Genomic DNA, 14,791 nt, shown 5'->3' with positions numbered 1-14,791 from the left:
TAGACACAAAAGGGAAAAAAGTCTGGATTTCCATCTTTGTTTCCTGTTATTAAGTAACTGCAGATTTAACGATCTGTCTTAACCATTAGTTAACAGTGAGAGAACAAAAGCAGACTCAGCCTTACTTCTGGTCTCCATCTACTCGTTTGACTCACAGAAAAATCCCTAAGAAATTTCCAATGTAGGGTGTAAACACGATTGAATAATYAGAACAAATAAACTCCTGTGGAGCTGGGTCCACAGAATAAGTAGGTCAACTCAAAGATGAAGGTAAATATGCTAGAGGCTTTATGTTAATGTTAGTTAACTCTGGTGACASAGCTTCCTTTGCAGTGCCCTTCAGTGTGCACTGACTATCCCCATTTCTGGTTTTCCAGAAATCCCAGCGCTGCCTTCGCTGCCATGCCATGTACTCTCAGTCCACCACAAGGATGCCACTGCAGACAAACTTCTGGTTCCAAGTATATAGATTTTATGGGTGAGGAAAAAAAAAAAAAAAAAGAAGTTAGATAGCAGGTGAAGTACAAAGAAGTGTAAAAGACTGCAAAAAGCAAAAGAATGGGACACACATATTGCATTGATGAGATAATGTCATCATGCTTCACTTGGACATGACTGCTGTCTTTGCTTACAATTGGAACTGCAAAATAGCTCTAAGGAACAACTCACCATTTTGGGGGTTAGTTGAAGGTCTTAGTATGTCTGCAAGCCAGGTTTCGCCCAGAGCTCCCAGGCCCTGTGTTTTTGTTTTTATGCAAATTTCCAGGCAGCTCATTAGCACACACTTCTCAGTAGCCTAGCCCTGAGATTAACAAAACAGCTGATATCTCCAAACATCTGCCTTCTGCACCCTCACTCTAATACTTGATCACACCTTGGCTTTAAGCGGATTTATCTTGTCCACACCTCAGAGACAGGGCAGTGCAGCTGGCCTCATTTGACAGGTAGAGAGCTGAGGAACAAGCAGCTGGGGCCCTGCTCAAACCAAGTGCTTGGTCTGGGGCAGGGAGGGCTTTTGAACTTTAAGATCTCAGGTTTTAGGTTATTACTCTAACAGTCATTTATCCAGTGATAGCTGAACTGATCGTAAGATCTTCTGAAAAACAAAGCTAACTCGTTTTGTGAGCAGTAGCACAAGGCTTTACTCACTGATCGCATGGATTAGTGGCTCCTGAGTGGGCTCCTGTTTGGATATTCTGACGTCTAACAGAGTTTGAACTTACGCTGAAGTTCATTTTTCCCTAGGGAATCAACAAAATCTCTATCTTTACCCAAGTAGTTTATTTTACTTGAAACTTTTAGGAATTAAATTACTTGAGACTTCAGCCTTTCTGTCAAATTTAGTTGAAACTAACCACCACATTCAGAATTTTGAGGGAGATGCCCCGGAGAGAGGGAAAATAAAAAAAAATGCATATACATAGATGCGATCACGTAAGTCTGCCTTCCTTCATATATCAAAGGCTCTTCATCATCTTRCAGCAGATTCCCGCAGATGTTACCTGCCTCTCTGAACTTCCCAGCTCTACCACAGTTGCTSTGCAAATGGCACAGGCAAGACAACGTAGGTTACATGGTGAGAAGTAATTTAATCATGTTCGATGTCAGAGATGGCTGAAAACATGCAGTCAGATTCAACAGTTATTTCAAATTAGCACATGGTATGTTTATCTGGTTTTCCTGCCATTAGTTCAGACATATTAGGCAACAYACGATGGACAAAAATGTTTAGATTTTACACATCTGCAATTCTGGAAGAAATACTAAAATGGAGTATCTTAGTCTGTAATTACATCAAAATTTTGTTTATATCAGTGTAAACATGTCATGGATTCTCCTACGCTTTTAAGTAATGGAGCATAACAGAGATATAACAAATAAAAACAGCTCAACCAGAGGGTAGCAAAAGAAAATACATTTTAATATTTGTGAAGAAGTAAACACAAACCTATACCCTTAAGCTTCAGAATATCTCTAATCTCATCCAACATGTATTTTGCATTATCAATTATCTGGCAAGCACTTAACAAGTGACAAAGCCAGAATAAAGGTCAGAACAGTTTCAAACTAAAATATAGAAAATGCTCAAATGTGGCTATCATCTAAGGACCAAAAAAAAAAAAAGAAAAAAAAAAAAACTCTGTATTTTCCCGTCCCAAAACTGCAAACACTAGTAGTTCAAATTATTTACAAACTGTTTTAAGAGTCTTCAAAAGACCAAATCATCAGCCTGTATTTAGCCTAAATAACACATTTTGGCCACAGATGCTGAGTCAGAGACTGAGAGACTCAAAGCTTTTGAAAAGAGCACACAGAAGTTAAAGAGTTTTCTTTTTCTGTGTAAAGCTCCGGGAGAATTAATAAGAATTTTGCTCTCCGAAAGGAGCCTGCAGAGCAATGTTTGATGGAAAAGAACATTGCACAGACGTGTTATCGGAAAGACCAGGCACAGTAAAATCGTTGTCACTTTGCAATCTTTGGAAGAACTTTTTAGCAGTTTAGAGCCAGCATACGTATATATTAAATATATTTGAACAGTGAACACAGCCACCGAGGGCACACAAAGRCTGACAAGCTACTAAACCCACCAACAGGCACAGATGAAATCTGACTGAAAGATGCTCATTGAGACCATTTTCCCTCAGGAAACAACATATTGTTTAAGCCTTTAGTCTAAACCATGTCAATGACCAAAAATATTGTTGCCACTTGTTCTTTCTTAGAAAGGAGAGAAGGGGTAGAAACTGTTCCTTTTCCGTTCAGCGAATGCCTTGTTTGAAAAGGATATTTATTTGGAAATTTGTTTTGTTCTGTACAAAAAAAGAGAAAAAAGGAGCTGAAATTGAAATGAAATGCTTCAAACTTTTCTAGAAAGAACAATTCTGATCAACGTACAACAAAATATTTTTTAAAATATTAAAAAATCCCATTTAAAAAATCCCRTTTTCTCTTAAACTGATCTTTCCTTTTTTTAAAAAAAAGATCCTGAAATATTTAACATAATGTGTTTTTTTTTCTTTTTTTGACTAGAGACCTAATAATCCTTTGGTATCTGCCCTCCTGCAAACAAGTACACACGTTCAGAACTTGATTATTCCAGGAAAGGTAATAAACAGCTTTTGTGTGATTCTGTGAGAAATCACCTTGCAATGGTGGGTTCTAGGATACTGACAATGCGACTTACTCAACAGCTGAATCACTGGGCAAGGTGGGCTTACTTTCGTCTGCTCATCAACGTCACCGTGACATCCATAAGACGTAAACTACTCTCAATAACGATGAGGTATCTAAAAGCTAAAGACAGTAAAGTCTTATTTAAGCTGATTTTCTAGTGACCCTGCAGTGAGGAGAGCCCTAGGGATGTCTAGAATGGGATATACGATTGTCTGAAAGTGCCTGCTCATTTTCTTTGATTATAGTAGAATTTTTGGTAGACAATAATAGCAGTGGATATCCTAGATTAGATCTCCAGTTTTTAAGTGACCAGGCCTAAGTGCCTTTGCTGACGCCATTCACATATACCTCTCAGKTCCAACAGGTACAGAGAAGTACAGAGGCTCACTCATTAGGAAGGCRATATTTACTGTTTTAATCACAGCTAGCATAATATAGTATGGAATAACCATACCACAGAGTTCAACATGTTTTAGAGTTTGAAGGGATTCATATCTATCTCCCAAATCCTCTCTTCTAAGCAATTTCCACGTGGGGGGAAAAAAAAAAGGGGGGGGGAGGTTTCTGAGAGAAATTCTATTTTCTTTGCGGGAACATGAGCACAAGGTAGCCTGGAGTGAACTATTCACCACTTGCCCAGAGAAACAAAGGGGGCTTTGTTGAGTTGGGTTCTTTGTCCTCAGGGATTGCAATGGTAGCAACACTTAGGCTTCATGGTTGGTAGTGGCTTTCTCCTTAATGGGCCCCACAGATTTTGATTAAATAGCCATGTTTCTATTACTTTGTAAAAGAAACCCTGGAAGTAGCATTCTGCTTCTCATCTACTTCTTGTCCCTGTGACTAATTCAAAGACAGCCTACGGACCACTCATCCAGAAGATCTTAAGRTAGGTAACCCTTGGGCAACTGCTGATCCYGTGTGCTCCACAAGGGTGGTTTATRGGGTAGCTACTTGATCCTTGGGGAGGCCTCAAATGTCACCATAGGAGAAGCGGGGAAGTGTTTATTTTACCRATTGGGAAGCGAAAATAAAGATTCAGCTATTTATTACAAGCTATGGAGTGAGRGGCAGGAGGACATATAAAAGACCAGACTCTAACAGGGTTGTGATGCAAATATTGTTTCATATTCTTTTCCYCTCTTCCTACTCTTCTGTTTCCTTTCTCCACTTCCCATTAATGTAGCTTTGGTTCTGCATCCCAACTAGCTCTCTTCAAGCTGACTCTACAGTAAATCTTCTTAGGCTGCTGACTCAGCAAACCCAAGGAAGAAGAGGCCAGACGCACACTAGCTATAGGCTTGAATAATATCCCTCCAGGTGCTGGATATTAATAGCTGAGTAACATGAAAAATCAYTGATTCAGAATTTATTTAAGGCTCATTTTATAAGAGATCTTTTTATTTCCTAATTTGTTATTTGACTGCTCATCCAACGCTCCTCCAAGCTCATGAATACAAAACCATCAGGGAAAAGAATCATATTAATGTCCCTAAATCAGTGTTGTCATCATATTATTTGCCTGACATAGAAATTATTACTACTACCAGAGGGTAAAAAAGTGAAAGCATTAATGTAGGGCAACCATTTCCTGCTTTGTAACCTGCTACCATGCATTTCTAAGACCCAGATACTGTGCCAGTCTAAATAAGGAAAGCTACATGTAGATATCTGTGTGTGCATAGTGTTGTGAACCAGGTATTAGTAGAACATATTTATTTTTAGTTTCGCTTTTGGTTGTAATTGATGTAAATGTATTAAGAAACAAACTTAATAACATTTTAACAGTGTGTGYGTCTTTCTATAGCTTCCACTATAATCATAACTGACACCTGAAGTCCCCAGGCTGAGATTACACACGCCAGTTTAATATAAACTAGATAGAGCACCAAAACACCACCAAGCTCTCCCACCAGCTTCAAGCATCTTAGACGTGTTAACATACTAGGCCTTCTCTGAGAAACAYGGAGACTTGCAGAGATCTCAGGTGGATTCAGTCACCATCTGGAAGTGCCCTTCTCACCTTGCTGAGAGTCTAAGTACCATCTGGGAACAGGGATCCTAATTTTTGTACCTCAGAGGCACTTGAGGTCAGGCAGTATCAAGAGGCACTAGAAATATTTTGCAACACAGATTGCCTGTGGTAGGCCTTACCAGAAATTCTTAACCTTCTCTTTGAAACTACCTAATATTATACATCCATATATATATATATATGAACAAAGTATAGGCTTTTAAGTCAACTTTATGTTCTGCTGGTTTTCTCCAGCACCATATCCTTATGTTAAAAAAGAAAAACTGTAGCAACGTCAATACCTTGGCTTGCTGAAGTTTTTCTCTTCTGGAGGAGGTCCCTACTCATATTTGTACAGGAACTTCTGAGGTGTTGAGTAACAGGCAAGCACTACGTAAGTGTGTATTGTGTTAGAGACTGTTGTAATTCTAAGGAGAAYTTGACTTTTCTAGTCAAATTATGAGATTTTATGAACCATAAGGCAGATAAACTTATTAAAAATTGGTTCATGATGTCCTAGAGGGGGAAAAAAAGTTATTTAAAAAGGAGGGAATAACTAAACCATTTATGTTTGTGGCTGAGGAACATCGCATTTGGGCTGTAACAGAAAATGGATATCCTCATAAATATAGCAGGGAAGAAGCAAAACTAGTGGAGCAGTGCACCTGAAAATACTGTTTCTCATCTTTAAAAACTGACAGAGATCGAAACATAGACGATCCTATTTGAATGTACCCTGGTAGYGGAAATGACAGTAACACATGAATAATGGAGGATACCAATAGCTCTCTGCTCAGCAGAGATATACCTTAACAGACTGGGAAATAGTTTCCCATTCAGCAAACAGGATCTGAGCAAACGCACCTAGTTTATCTCCTCATCTCTTAATGAACAGAGACATGAACACAGCCAGGTAAAGATCTGGTTCTCTGATCTGTGAGACACTGCTGGCATATCATAATTTGTATTTAATTGCTTGACCTTCATCCAGTAATCACACCTAGATGTCAGTTTTATCCTTCATCTCTTTTTTTTTTTTAAGGATGTTGATGAACGTAAGTTACTTGGTTAATGAAACACTACAATGTATATCACCATCTGAAACATTTAAGCTTAGTAATATTAAATATGCATCCACAAGACATTCCAAGTATTAGTTCAAGAAATACATCTGATGATTGAATTATTACAGACAGTTAGAACACCTGCATTGCAGTTACATTTAAATTCAGTTCATATACTAAGCCAACTTTGTGAGTCATGAATTTCATTGTTTTTCAAGTACATTTGGAACCAGACAAAGGAACCATGTTTCAGGATCCTATCTGTTCAATAATTTTATGATGGCTTTTGTTAATATTTCCAACAAAAAACCCAAGTCTGCTGCTGTCATGGATGGATGGAATCAGAAATCAAGCAAATGGCAGTGAAAGTGAACCCAGAAGGAAAAAGTAGGTRGGATGAAGAGTACTGACGTGCAAATGAAAACAGGGGATGTTCAAGCAAGACAAATATGAGAGAGATTGAAAATAAGTGATTTAGATAACAACAAATAGATTAAACAACATCTAAAATAGCAAGACAGACACTTAGGTTTGAGGCTACCTAGAATTTTCCATGAACGCGCACATGTGAGTGCCTTGAGATTGGTTCAGCATGTTCCATACAGGTGTCAAAATTCAGCTGAGAACTCCAACCCCTAGAAGATATGTTTCAAACTAATGCCACTTCCAGTCATGATGGAGCTTCTACAACAAACTGATGGCACCACAGAATTTACTCAGAGCCTTTGGTCTCTCCTTGTCTTTGCCATCTTGCASAAGGTGAACTCATTCATGTCCCCTGTGAGGAACCTCTCCACAGAACACTACTGCTGGCAGCACAACCCCTCACACCAGGTGTCTCGGAATAGCTAGGTCCCACCTCTGCACACAGAGCTACACAAATCTCTCCGCTCACCAAAAATGACACATCTGGGCTTCTTCATCTATTTTGTTCCCTGTTTTACCGCCTCTCAAACCCAGAGAGATTTAGCGATGGGACAGAGACAACATTTACTCATGGGGACTCAAGGTTTGGAAACACAAGACTAYWAGAGAAAATAACATAYAGGTGGCYAATACTTAATAACATTCCTTCTCTGTGCTGTGGTAACTCAAGAAGATTTCAGTTCTTGTGAAAGTTAATCACTCTGCAGGCTAACAGTTCTCATGTTCTTCCCTTACAACTTAGATAGTCTTTGATTCTATACAAACAAAATATCAGTTTATCCGGGGAGTTTCCACCTTTTGTATTCAATATATTTTACAAGTTTTACTGTCCTCCTATTGCATTTTTTTTTCCTTAAATTTAGGAAATTTAGCTCCAGCTATTTTCTCTAAGATGGAATAATACAAGGTTTTTCCATCAACCACTTATTATAAAAATCATTAACTAATACAGTGTGTTAAACCCATGCTCTCGGGGACTTTATCAGCTTATTATAACGCATATTTTGAAGGATGACAGTTGCAAAAACTTGGTGGTTTATCCTATTGTTTTTGAGAACACAAGTGTTCTAAGTTCCAACAAGAGTTGATTTAGCATATGGGAGCCATACAGGGCCAACAGCAATAGGATCCTGATGGTACAAGCAGAGAAGGTGTAGAAAAGCACTTCTATGTGCTTTTGCTTGTTGAAAATATATCAYATTGCAAGCCAGATTTAAAATGATCATAACCCAACTGGTTAGGAAACTGAATTGTTTGCCCTCTTTTTTGCCTTTTTTAAAACCATTGAGGATCTGGACCTTAGTCTGGACAGTTTGGTGTCCTGTGTGTAAAATGGGACTATTAGCACCTTCCTCTCATATTCAGTATCTAGATAACTTCCATCATTGCTGCACAGGAGAAGAGCTTAGCATCAGGAGCCAACCCTGATGCATCCACACAACTGGAAGAGGAAGGATTGGCACTTTATTACAGGGGATCGTTAAGCCAAAAAAGTGTGCATCCAAGCAGGCGTGCAGATTCCGGAGCTAATACTTCCACAGTGACTGTGAAGGATGGAGAAGTGCTCCATGAAATGGGCTTACAGTTTTCACAGCTGAAAACGGTGGCTCTCCTTGAAAGCAAAGGGAAAATTCTTGAACAGTGCCAGCTGTGTTTAGAAAGAAACAATGTACAAGAATTTTTCAGGGATCTTTCAGGGGCTAGGAAAACAGATAAATTTATTCTAAGTATTTTGAAGTGTCACATCCACTCCCTTAGAAGAAAATTTGAAAGTCTACATAACAGGAAAGTATCAATCTGAGAACATCAACACAGCATGTAAGAGGTGGTTTGAAGAGCAAGTCTGTCCCAGCAGGGAGAGAATCTGTTACAGGAAACATTACAAAAGAGTCCCAGCAAGGGGAAGATTGTAAATAGCATACTATTCCTTGAGCTCTAGTCCATGAAAAGAAACTTTAGGGAAGAAAAAAAGAATGAATAATTTAGTATATACAATTTACAGTACAATCTCTGCCATGGGCCTAAGTCTCTTCACTGACCAAAGTGAAAATATATATTTTTGTGCATACACAAAAGCTCAGGTGTGTAAAATAGCTAATTTTATTGCCTATATTCCTGCAGGAAACTATAATAAAATCTTGCACTCATAAATAAGCTCATAGCCATTGCAAAAACAACTCAAATAAAAGTATATTTGTTCTTATTAACTTTGGTTTGCTTCACAGTATTTCATTAGAGAGCTGTTCTTTCCAAAAGCTAGAGCTGATCACTAATTATCCAGCTCAGTGATCACAGCTATGTCCTGAAATGTTACGACTTGGAAACTGTGATTTGCTGTCCTTTTACGTTTGCCAGGAAGGTCATCTGAAAGCTCAAGAGATGTTAAGTTACATTTATTTTCCTTAATTAAAGGCAATTCACCTCTAAAAAAAAGACACATTTTAATGTCTTCTTTGATGCTCGAAGTTCTTTGGTGACAGTTCTTTGGTCACTTAAAAATATCTTTTGCTCTTCCCTTCATATGATCATATAATTATTTTTTCCAGTATGAAAAATATGCTTTCATACCCAGGAATCCAGCTGTTCTACCAATACGCTTTCCAGTTTCACCTGGTGCACAATGAGTCTCACAGGTACCACCCACATGGAAGACAGGCAACCAGTAGCAGTGTCAATGAGACTGACGGTAATTCCTAAGAGCGCTGTTGTCATGTCTGGGTGTCAAACCAGAAATGACAAGGTGGGGTTATRTAATCAAATTTACGTATAAAAACAAATGTGAGCTAACCTCCTTTTATTGCTAATGTAGAGAAATATGCATCTCCAGCAAACAAAACATCTCATATTAACATAAGCATCTAAAATATGTTCACTGATGGGTCATTCCCTAATACCAGCCTTTAACTTAGAGAAAGTCTAGTGTGACTAGCTCYGATACACAATACAAAAGTTAAGCATATCCACTTTATTTATAAATACTATTTTCTACCTGACCAGAAAAGCAAGGTAATAGTTATAAGCATCATGAACTAGAAATGAATCCAAAGACCAGATATTTGTATGTCTGGTAAGAGATAGACTATATTTGGATTAATAGAAATATATTACTAGTTCCAGTCCCATTCTACAGAATTTAGCTGACTAATGCTACATTTTWGACATATTATTAGTTAAAGTGTAAATTAAGATCTTATTTAGATCTCTAAATAAGAGCTAAGAGGAAAGAATGAGTATTTATGTGAGTCAAAATAAAAAAGAACAGTATATGCTGACTGCTATGCATTGTGAAAGACCTGTTTCGCCATCAGTATGCATCAGCAAGGAACTCTAAAAGATTCTAAAAAAATATGCTGGACAAGTCATATTRTATTAAATTGTTTTAATTTAAAAATAAAAATAAAATATATTTCAAGAATCCTATAAAATGTCTGGCTTTTAAAGTGTAAAATCACGCAAATATCTGTATATTAAACAATTGTAAAGYATTTTTTATTAAACTTGTAGAAAGCTATTAATAACATGACAGACGCTTWTAGAGTGCTATTTCTCATAATATTCCTCAGTAAAATGCTTATTCAGAAGTAGTGAAAAGCAGTTAGAGCAATGAGTTAGCAAGAACTGAATTGAAATGCAAAACTATTTAATTACAGGGGTTGTATACTATTCGCTATGGTTACAGTTGGAAAATGCATTCTTTTTTCAGTGGTCTTATGGCTTTTGTGGCCAGCCACATAYGGCAGCCACAATGGAAATGAGGACAATGGGCAAGAATGAAGCTACATGACCCATCCCCATCCCACAAAGAAAGTTGGAAAAGACCTAATGAGAACTATGGAGCCATGCAGAAAAAAAGCCAGAATCAGTGTCAACAACAGATCGTTCACCCTAAGYAAATGCTGGCCTTGAGATCATACATTTAAATGACCATAACATAAATAAAGACATCTTTCCTCACCAGTGGAAGCAACATGAGACTGAAGAAGCAGGTCTTCCAATTGATAGCCATGTCTCTTGATTTTGATCTTAAGTCAAATTCCGCTTATTTAACACTATTATTAGGGCCGAAGCACACACACTCTGCTGGTGCTATTGCCAGTGTCTTCACGTCAAGGCTCAGATATCTGCAGTGAAATAAGATCATGATTATAAATATAGAAAATATGAAGAAAATGAGAAAGAAGTGGACATAAAACAGACAATATAGCACTTCAGCTGTGAGCTGTATATATGAGACATCAGCCATRGCTATCTGTTTTGCAGCTATTATAGCTGGTCTTGGATACTTAATTTAAAGCCCAAGGACATGCCTATGTGATCAATAACTTAGATCATAGAAACTACTGAAACAGATTTTCTTATAGCAAAGATCTAAATTGTATCCAAAGCAAAGGTAGAATAAAGCATTTTTAACTGGAAAGAGGACCTGAATGTCTGTTTCCCTTCTGAAGTCATAATTTGACCTTCATGATTTTCAGTAGAGGCTCAAAATTGTGACTATCTGAAGGCTTTTTAAGAGATTGTATGATTTAATGACTTACTCTCTGAGATCACTTGTCCTGATACCAAAATCTATGTTCAGAGCTGTTAATCTAATAGACACTTGACAACAGAGACACAAAGGAATGAAATGTGCCCTCAGAAAGCCTTAAGATTCATCTGCAACATAAGTTAGGATCGACTTGGTGACAATGTCATGCATATATACAACTTTTACTGCTTGGTTTCAGCCGAGGGGCTAAGCAGGTGACCAGGACATCGACAGAAGTACACCCTTGACTTTAGTTCTGCCAGAACACCTCCTTCCATGACCTAGTATTTCAAAATTCTCACCCTGAGTCAYGATGATCCCAAAGATAGTTATACAATATTCAAGAGAGTCTCTCTATCTCAGTTTCCAACTAGACGCAAACCACATTACTCAGTGTCAYCTTTTTAAATATTATCTTGCCTAAGATACTCATACCTTGGTGACACAGAGGTCTCACTTGACCTGCTACTTAAGGCAGGCTATTATCCCTGAGGTATACTTTGAGACTGATTTGTCTTCTTTCCCTAATCACCTCTCACCTGAGATGGCTCCACTTCATCTTGTCTCTCTCTACTAGACCTCATTCCTCCAAAATGAGGTCAGCCAAAGGCCTTTTGGTTATATGTATAGCAGTGAAGATGTGACCTCTCTGCCTGGCGGATTTTATCCTCATGGACATATACTCTGCCACACTAGTTTGTCTCAGAGCCAGAGAACTGTCCTTCATCCATTTTATATATTTAATATTATTTATTTATTTATTAGAAACCTCTTGTCAGATGCAGAATTTCTGCATTCCACTACCTGTCACCTCTGTGGGCATAAATATGACTGACGTATATCTTCACAACTAGAGAAATGTTTAAGCAAGTAAATATATGAGATGAATAAAAGAGATCACACAGAAGAGGAATAAAGCATACAGAAACAGTGAAGAAAATTAAGAAAATTAAGAAACAAATAAAATAGTGGAAACATGTATATTGGGAAAGTACAAAAATAAAATAAAAATAAAAATCAGAGAAAATGTGAGGAAATACAACAAAGGAGGAAGAACTAAAAAGAAAACAGACTAAAGACTGAAGATAAATAAAGAAATGACAAAGGGAAATACAAAAGAATATTATGATCAGAGGACACTCAATTCTTATGCTGACTGCCAGGTACTACCAATACATCAGCATTTGGAAAGGAGAGAGTCTTTCAATTAAAAAGTAAAAAGGGAAAATTAAGCCATCTCTAGATTCCTCTCTATCCAGACCCTGACTAAATGAAGGACAGTGATTCATAAAATTCCCTCTGAACTGGTCTGCCTTCTTCCATCCTCACCCGATCAGTCACTCCCACTCTGCTCTGGTACTGAATTTAATTACTTAACTRTATTTCTGATGGCTTATCAAATAATAAGGGACTGATAAGATCTCAGCCGAGGAGAACAGAAAGCATCCATGGTGACATTCAGCAGCAGAGAGATGGAAAAGGAAAGCCTCTCCATTAGCAGAAGAAACAGAAAAGCAGACAGACGTATCAGTAGGCATTGGATTTAAAATTATTTCCTGATAATTGGCACTCTGGTGCACAGGCCTGGCCAGAAAGGCCAAGGAGTTTTGAGGAGACTGAATTCTGTCCTCAGCTTCTGCCACTATTAAGCATCAGAAATACAGTATAAATGCAATCGAAGGAAGGGAGATGACTGACTAAGCGAAAGGACAAACATTCTGGGCAAAAACGGTAACTTTCAGAATACACTCTTTTCAGTATTTGAAGACCCTGCTTTGGTTTAACCTGGTATCTACTAGGCTTGAAGAACAGAGAGTGGAAGTTTTTCCCTTTCACTTTGGTTTCAGAGGAACTTCTAAAGAGACGAGGAGAACATCTGCTAAAAATTTTGCTGCCTTTCTTTGACATTTTCCAGAGAAAGTAAAAGAATTCATTTTTGCCTTCAGAGTAGTCATGGAAACCTGAATCACAAACTGGACTGAGGCTTTCGTATCATCCACAGAGGCGTAAGTGCTTATTAGGTAATAACAGCTACTGGTTATCGCAGAGTCTTGCAGATCCTCCTCCCTGGACCCGCAGAGATTCCTGTTTATGTTTTTTGGCCACTCCTAGAATGTGTGATGTTCTGAACAGGTGTAGAGTTCCCCTATTACCAACAAACAGCTAATTAACTAATTAAAAAGCTTGTTTTGGTCATTTGATGACTTAAGAAAAACACGTATCATCTACAAAGGAGGATTCATCTTTCCACTGTAGACATTTTCAGTGGCACAGCAGGTTCTTCCTTTGTGTTACTTAATGGAGAATAATAGACCCTTCATGGGCTGGCTGGAGCAGCTCTAATCAAACATGTTCTGCTGTTGGTTCCTGATTCCTTCCCCTCTGTATAAAGGAACTCTGGAGTGCATAGCTCATCTGTGGACTACATGTTGTAGAGGCCTACTGGCTGGCGAGAAGAATTCCACCAGGAGAAGCCAGTCAGTGCGAAGTGCGTACGGTAAGAACAGCTTTTTACTAAGTAAGTGGAATATGATGTCACTAACCAACAAAAAGAGATAGTGAGACCTTTCTACGTTGGGTGTTCCTACTGTCAGGGAGAGATGAAGGAATCATTGCCTAAAAGATTCACTCTTCACCACACATACAGCACCTAGAACCAAGTTGCACTCATGTAGGATGAGTGAAAGAGGATTTTTCGTTACCATAAAAGGCAACTATGACCTGCTATTAAGATCTCACCCAAAAGAAGAAAAACAACCTGCTCTGCTAGGCTATTGTTTACAATTCTCTAGGATTTCTGCCAGTGGTTTAAAAGAAAGCAATAAATTTTGAAGGTGATCCACAGTGGCTTAGATCAGTGTTGACCAAATTTGAATTAATTAATTAATCTTAATTCAATGTCTAGTCAGAGCTCCCCACCACATCCTTTTCCTGCAGTTCCTGTCTGAACTACTGCATAAGGCTTTTGAGAACGTGTAGGGCGAATCGAGCACGCGCAGGCTGAATATTCTATGTTGCAGCAAGGTCTTCTAGTCCATACACAACTTTCCAGTGCTTCCTAGTGGAATTAAATATATTCCCTTATGCAGAATAAACATGGACAGGGAATGATAAGAGTGCAAAAGATAGAAGGTGCCAAGGAGTACCCTCCAGCTGTCACCAATCTGCCTGCTTCACAGACCATCCCCTCTGCATTCCCAAGTTCCCCCCCAGGAAAAGGAACTCCACAGGCACAAAGTTTGCTTGCTGGATATCTGTGGCTTATACAAGAAGAGGAGTTATGTAATTGATATTCTGTTCATCTTCTTTAGGATTTCCATAGAAGGTGTGGAATCCAGTGCATTTCACAATTTCCCTCCCAAAACATCCTGAGTGAAGTATATCAGCTTTTTAATTTATATTAGAGGGTAAGACGTACCTCTCACATCAGCTGAGATTCTTACTAGCAAGAAATAAGCAAGGCTGGGGAAGCAGCCAGTCTATGACTTAGGACATGTCACTTAATTTTAGAAACTTGGAAGACAGATCTTCACATATGAKCTCGTTGTCAAGTTTCTTTTTATATAATCAATGGAAAGAAGGAGACAT

The 14,791-nt window shown here is 38.3% G+C and overlaps 1 protein-coding gene across 3 annotated transcripts in view; it reads right to left on the bottom strand.

Annotated features, from left to right (window-relative positions):
• ADCYAP1R1 (ADCYAP receptor type I) overlaps positions 1–14,791 on the bottom strand; it is a 130,678-nt gene that overhangs the window by 88,293 nt on the left and 27,594 nt on the right. For all 3 annotated transcript variants that reach the window (XM_085316499.1, XM_085316497.1, XM_085316498.1), the window contains one exon: positions 10,631–10,796. In XM_085316499.1, coding sequence (XP_085172625.1) covers positions 10,631–10,681 — 51 coding nt within the window. In that variant the 5' untranslated portion in view covers positions 10,682–10,796. The remainder of the gene's footprint in view (positions 1–10,630; positions 10,797–14,791) is intronic.

This window comes from Rhea americana, unplaced genomic scaffold, assembly GCF_003343005.1.
Source record: "Rhea americana isolate MKP2758 unplaced genomic scaffold, rheAme1 scaffold_47, whole genome shotgun sequence".
Taxonomy (NCBI): domain Eukaryota; kingdom Metazoa; phylum Chordata; class Aves; order Rheiformes; family Rheidae; genus Rhea; species Rhea americana.
Note: the sequence above shows the minus strand (reverse complement) of the source record. Positions and strands in the feature narration are given on the sequence as shown.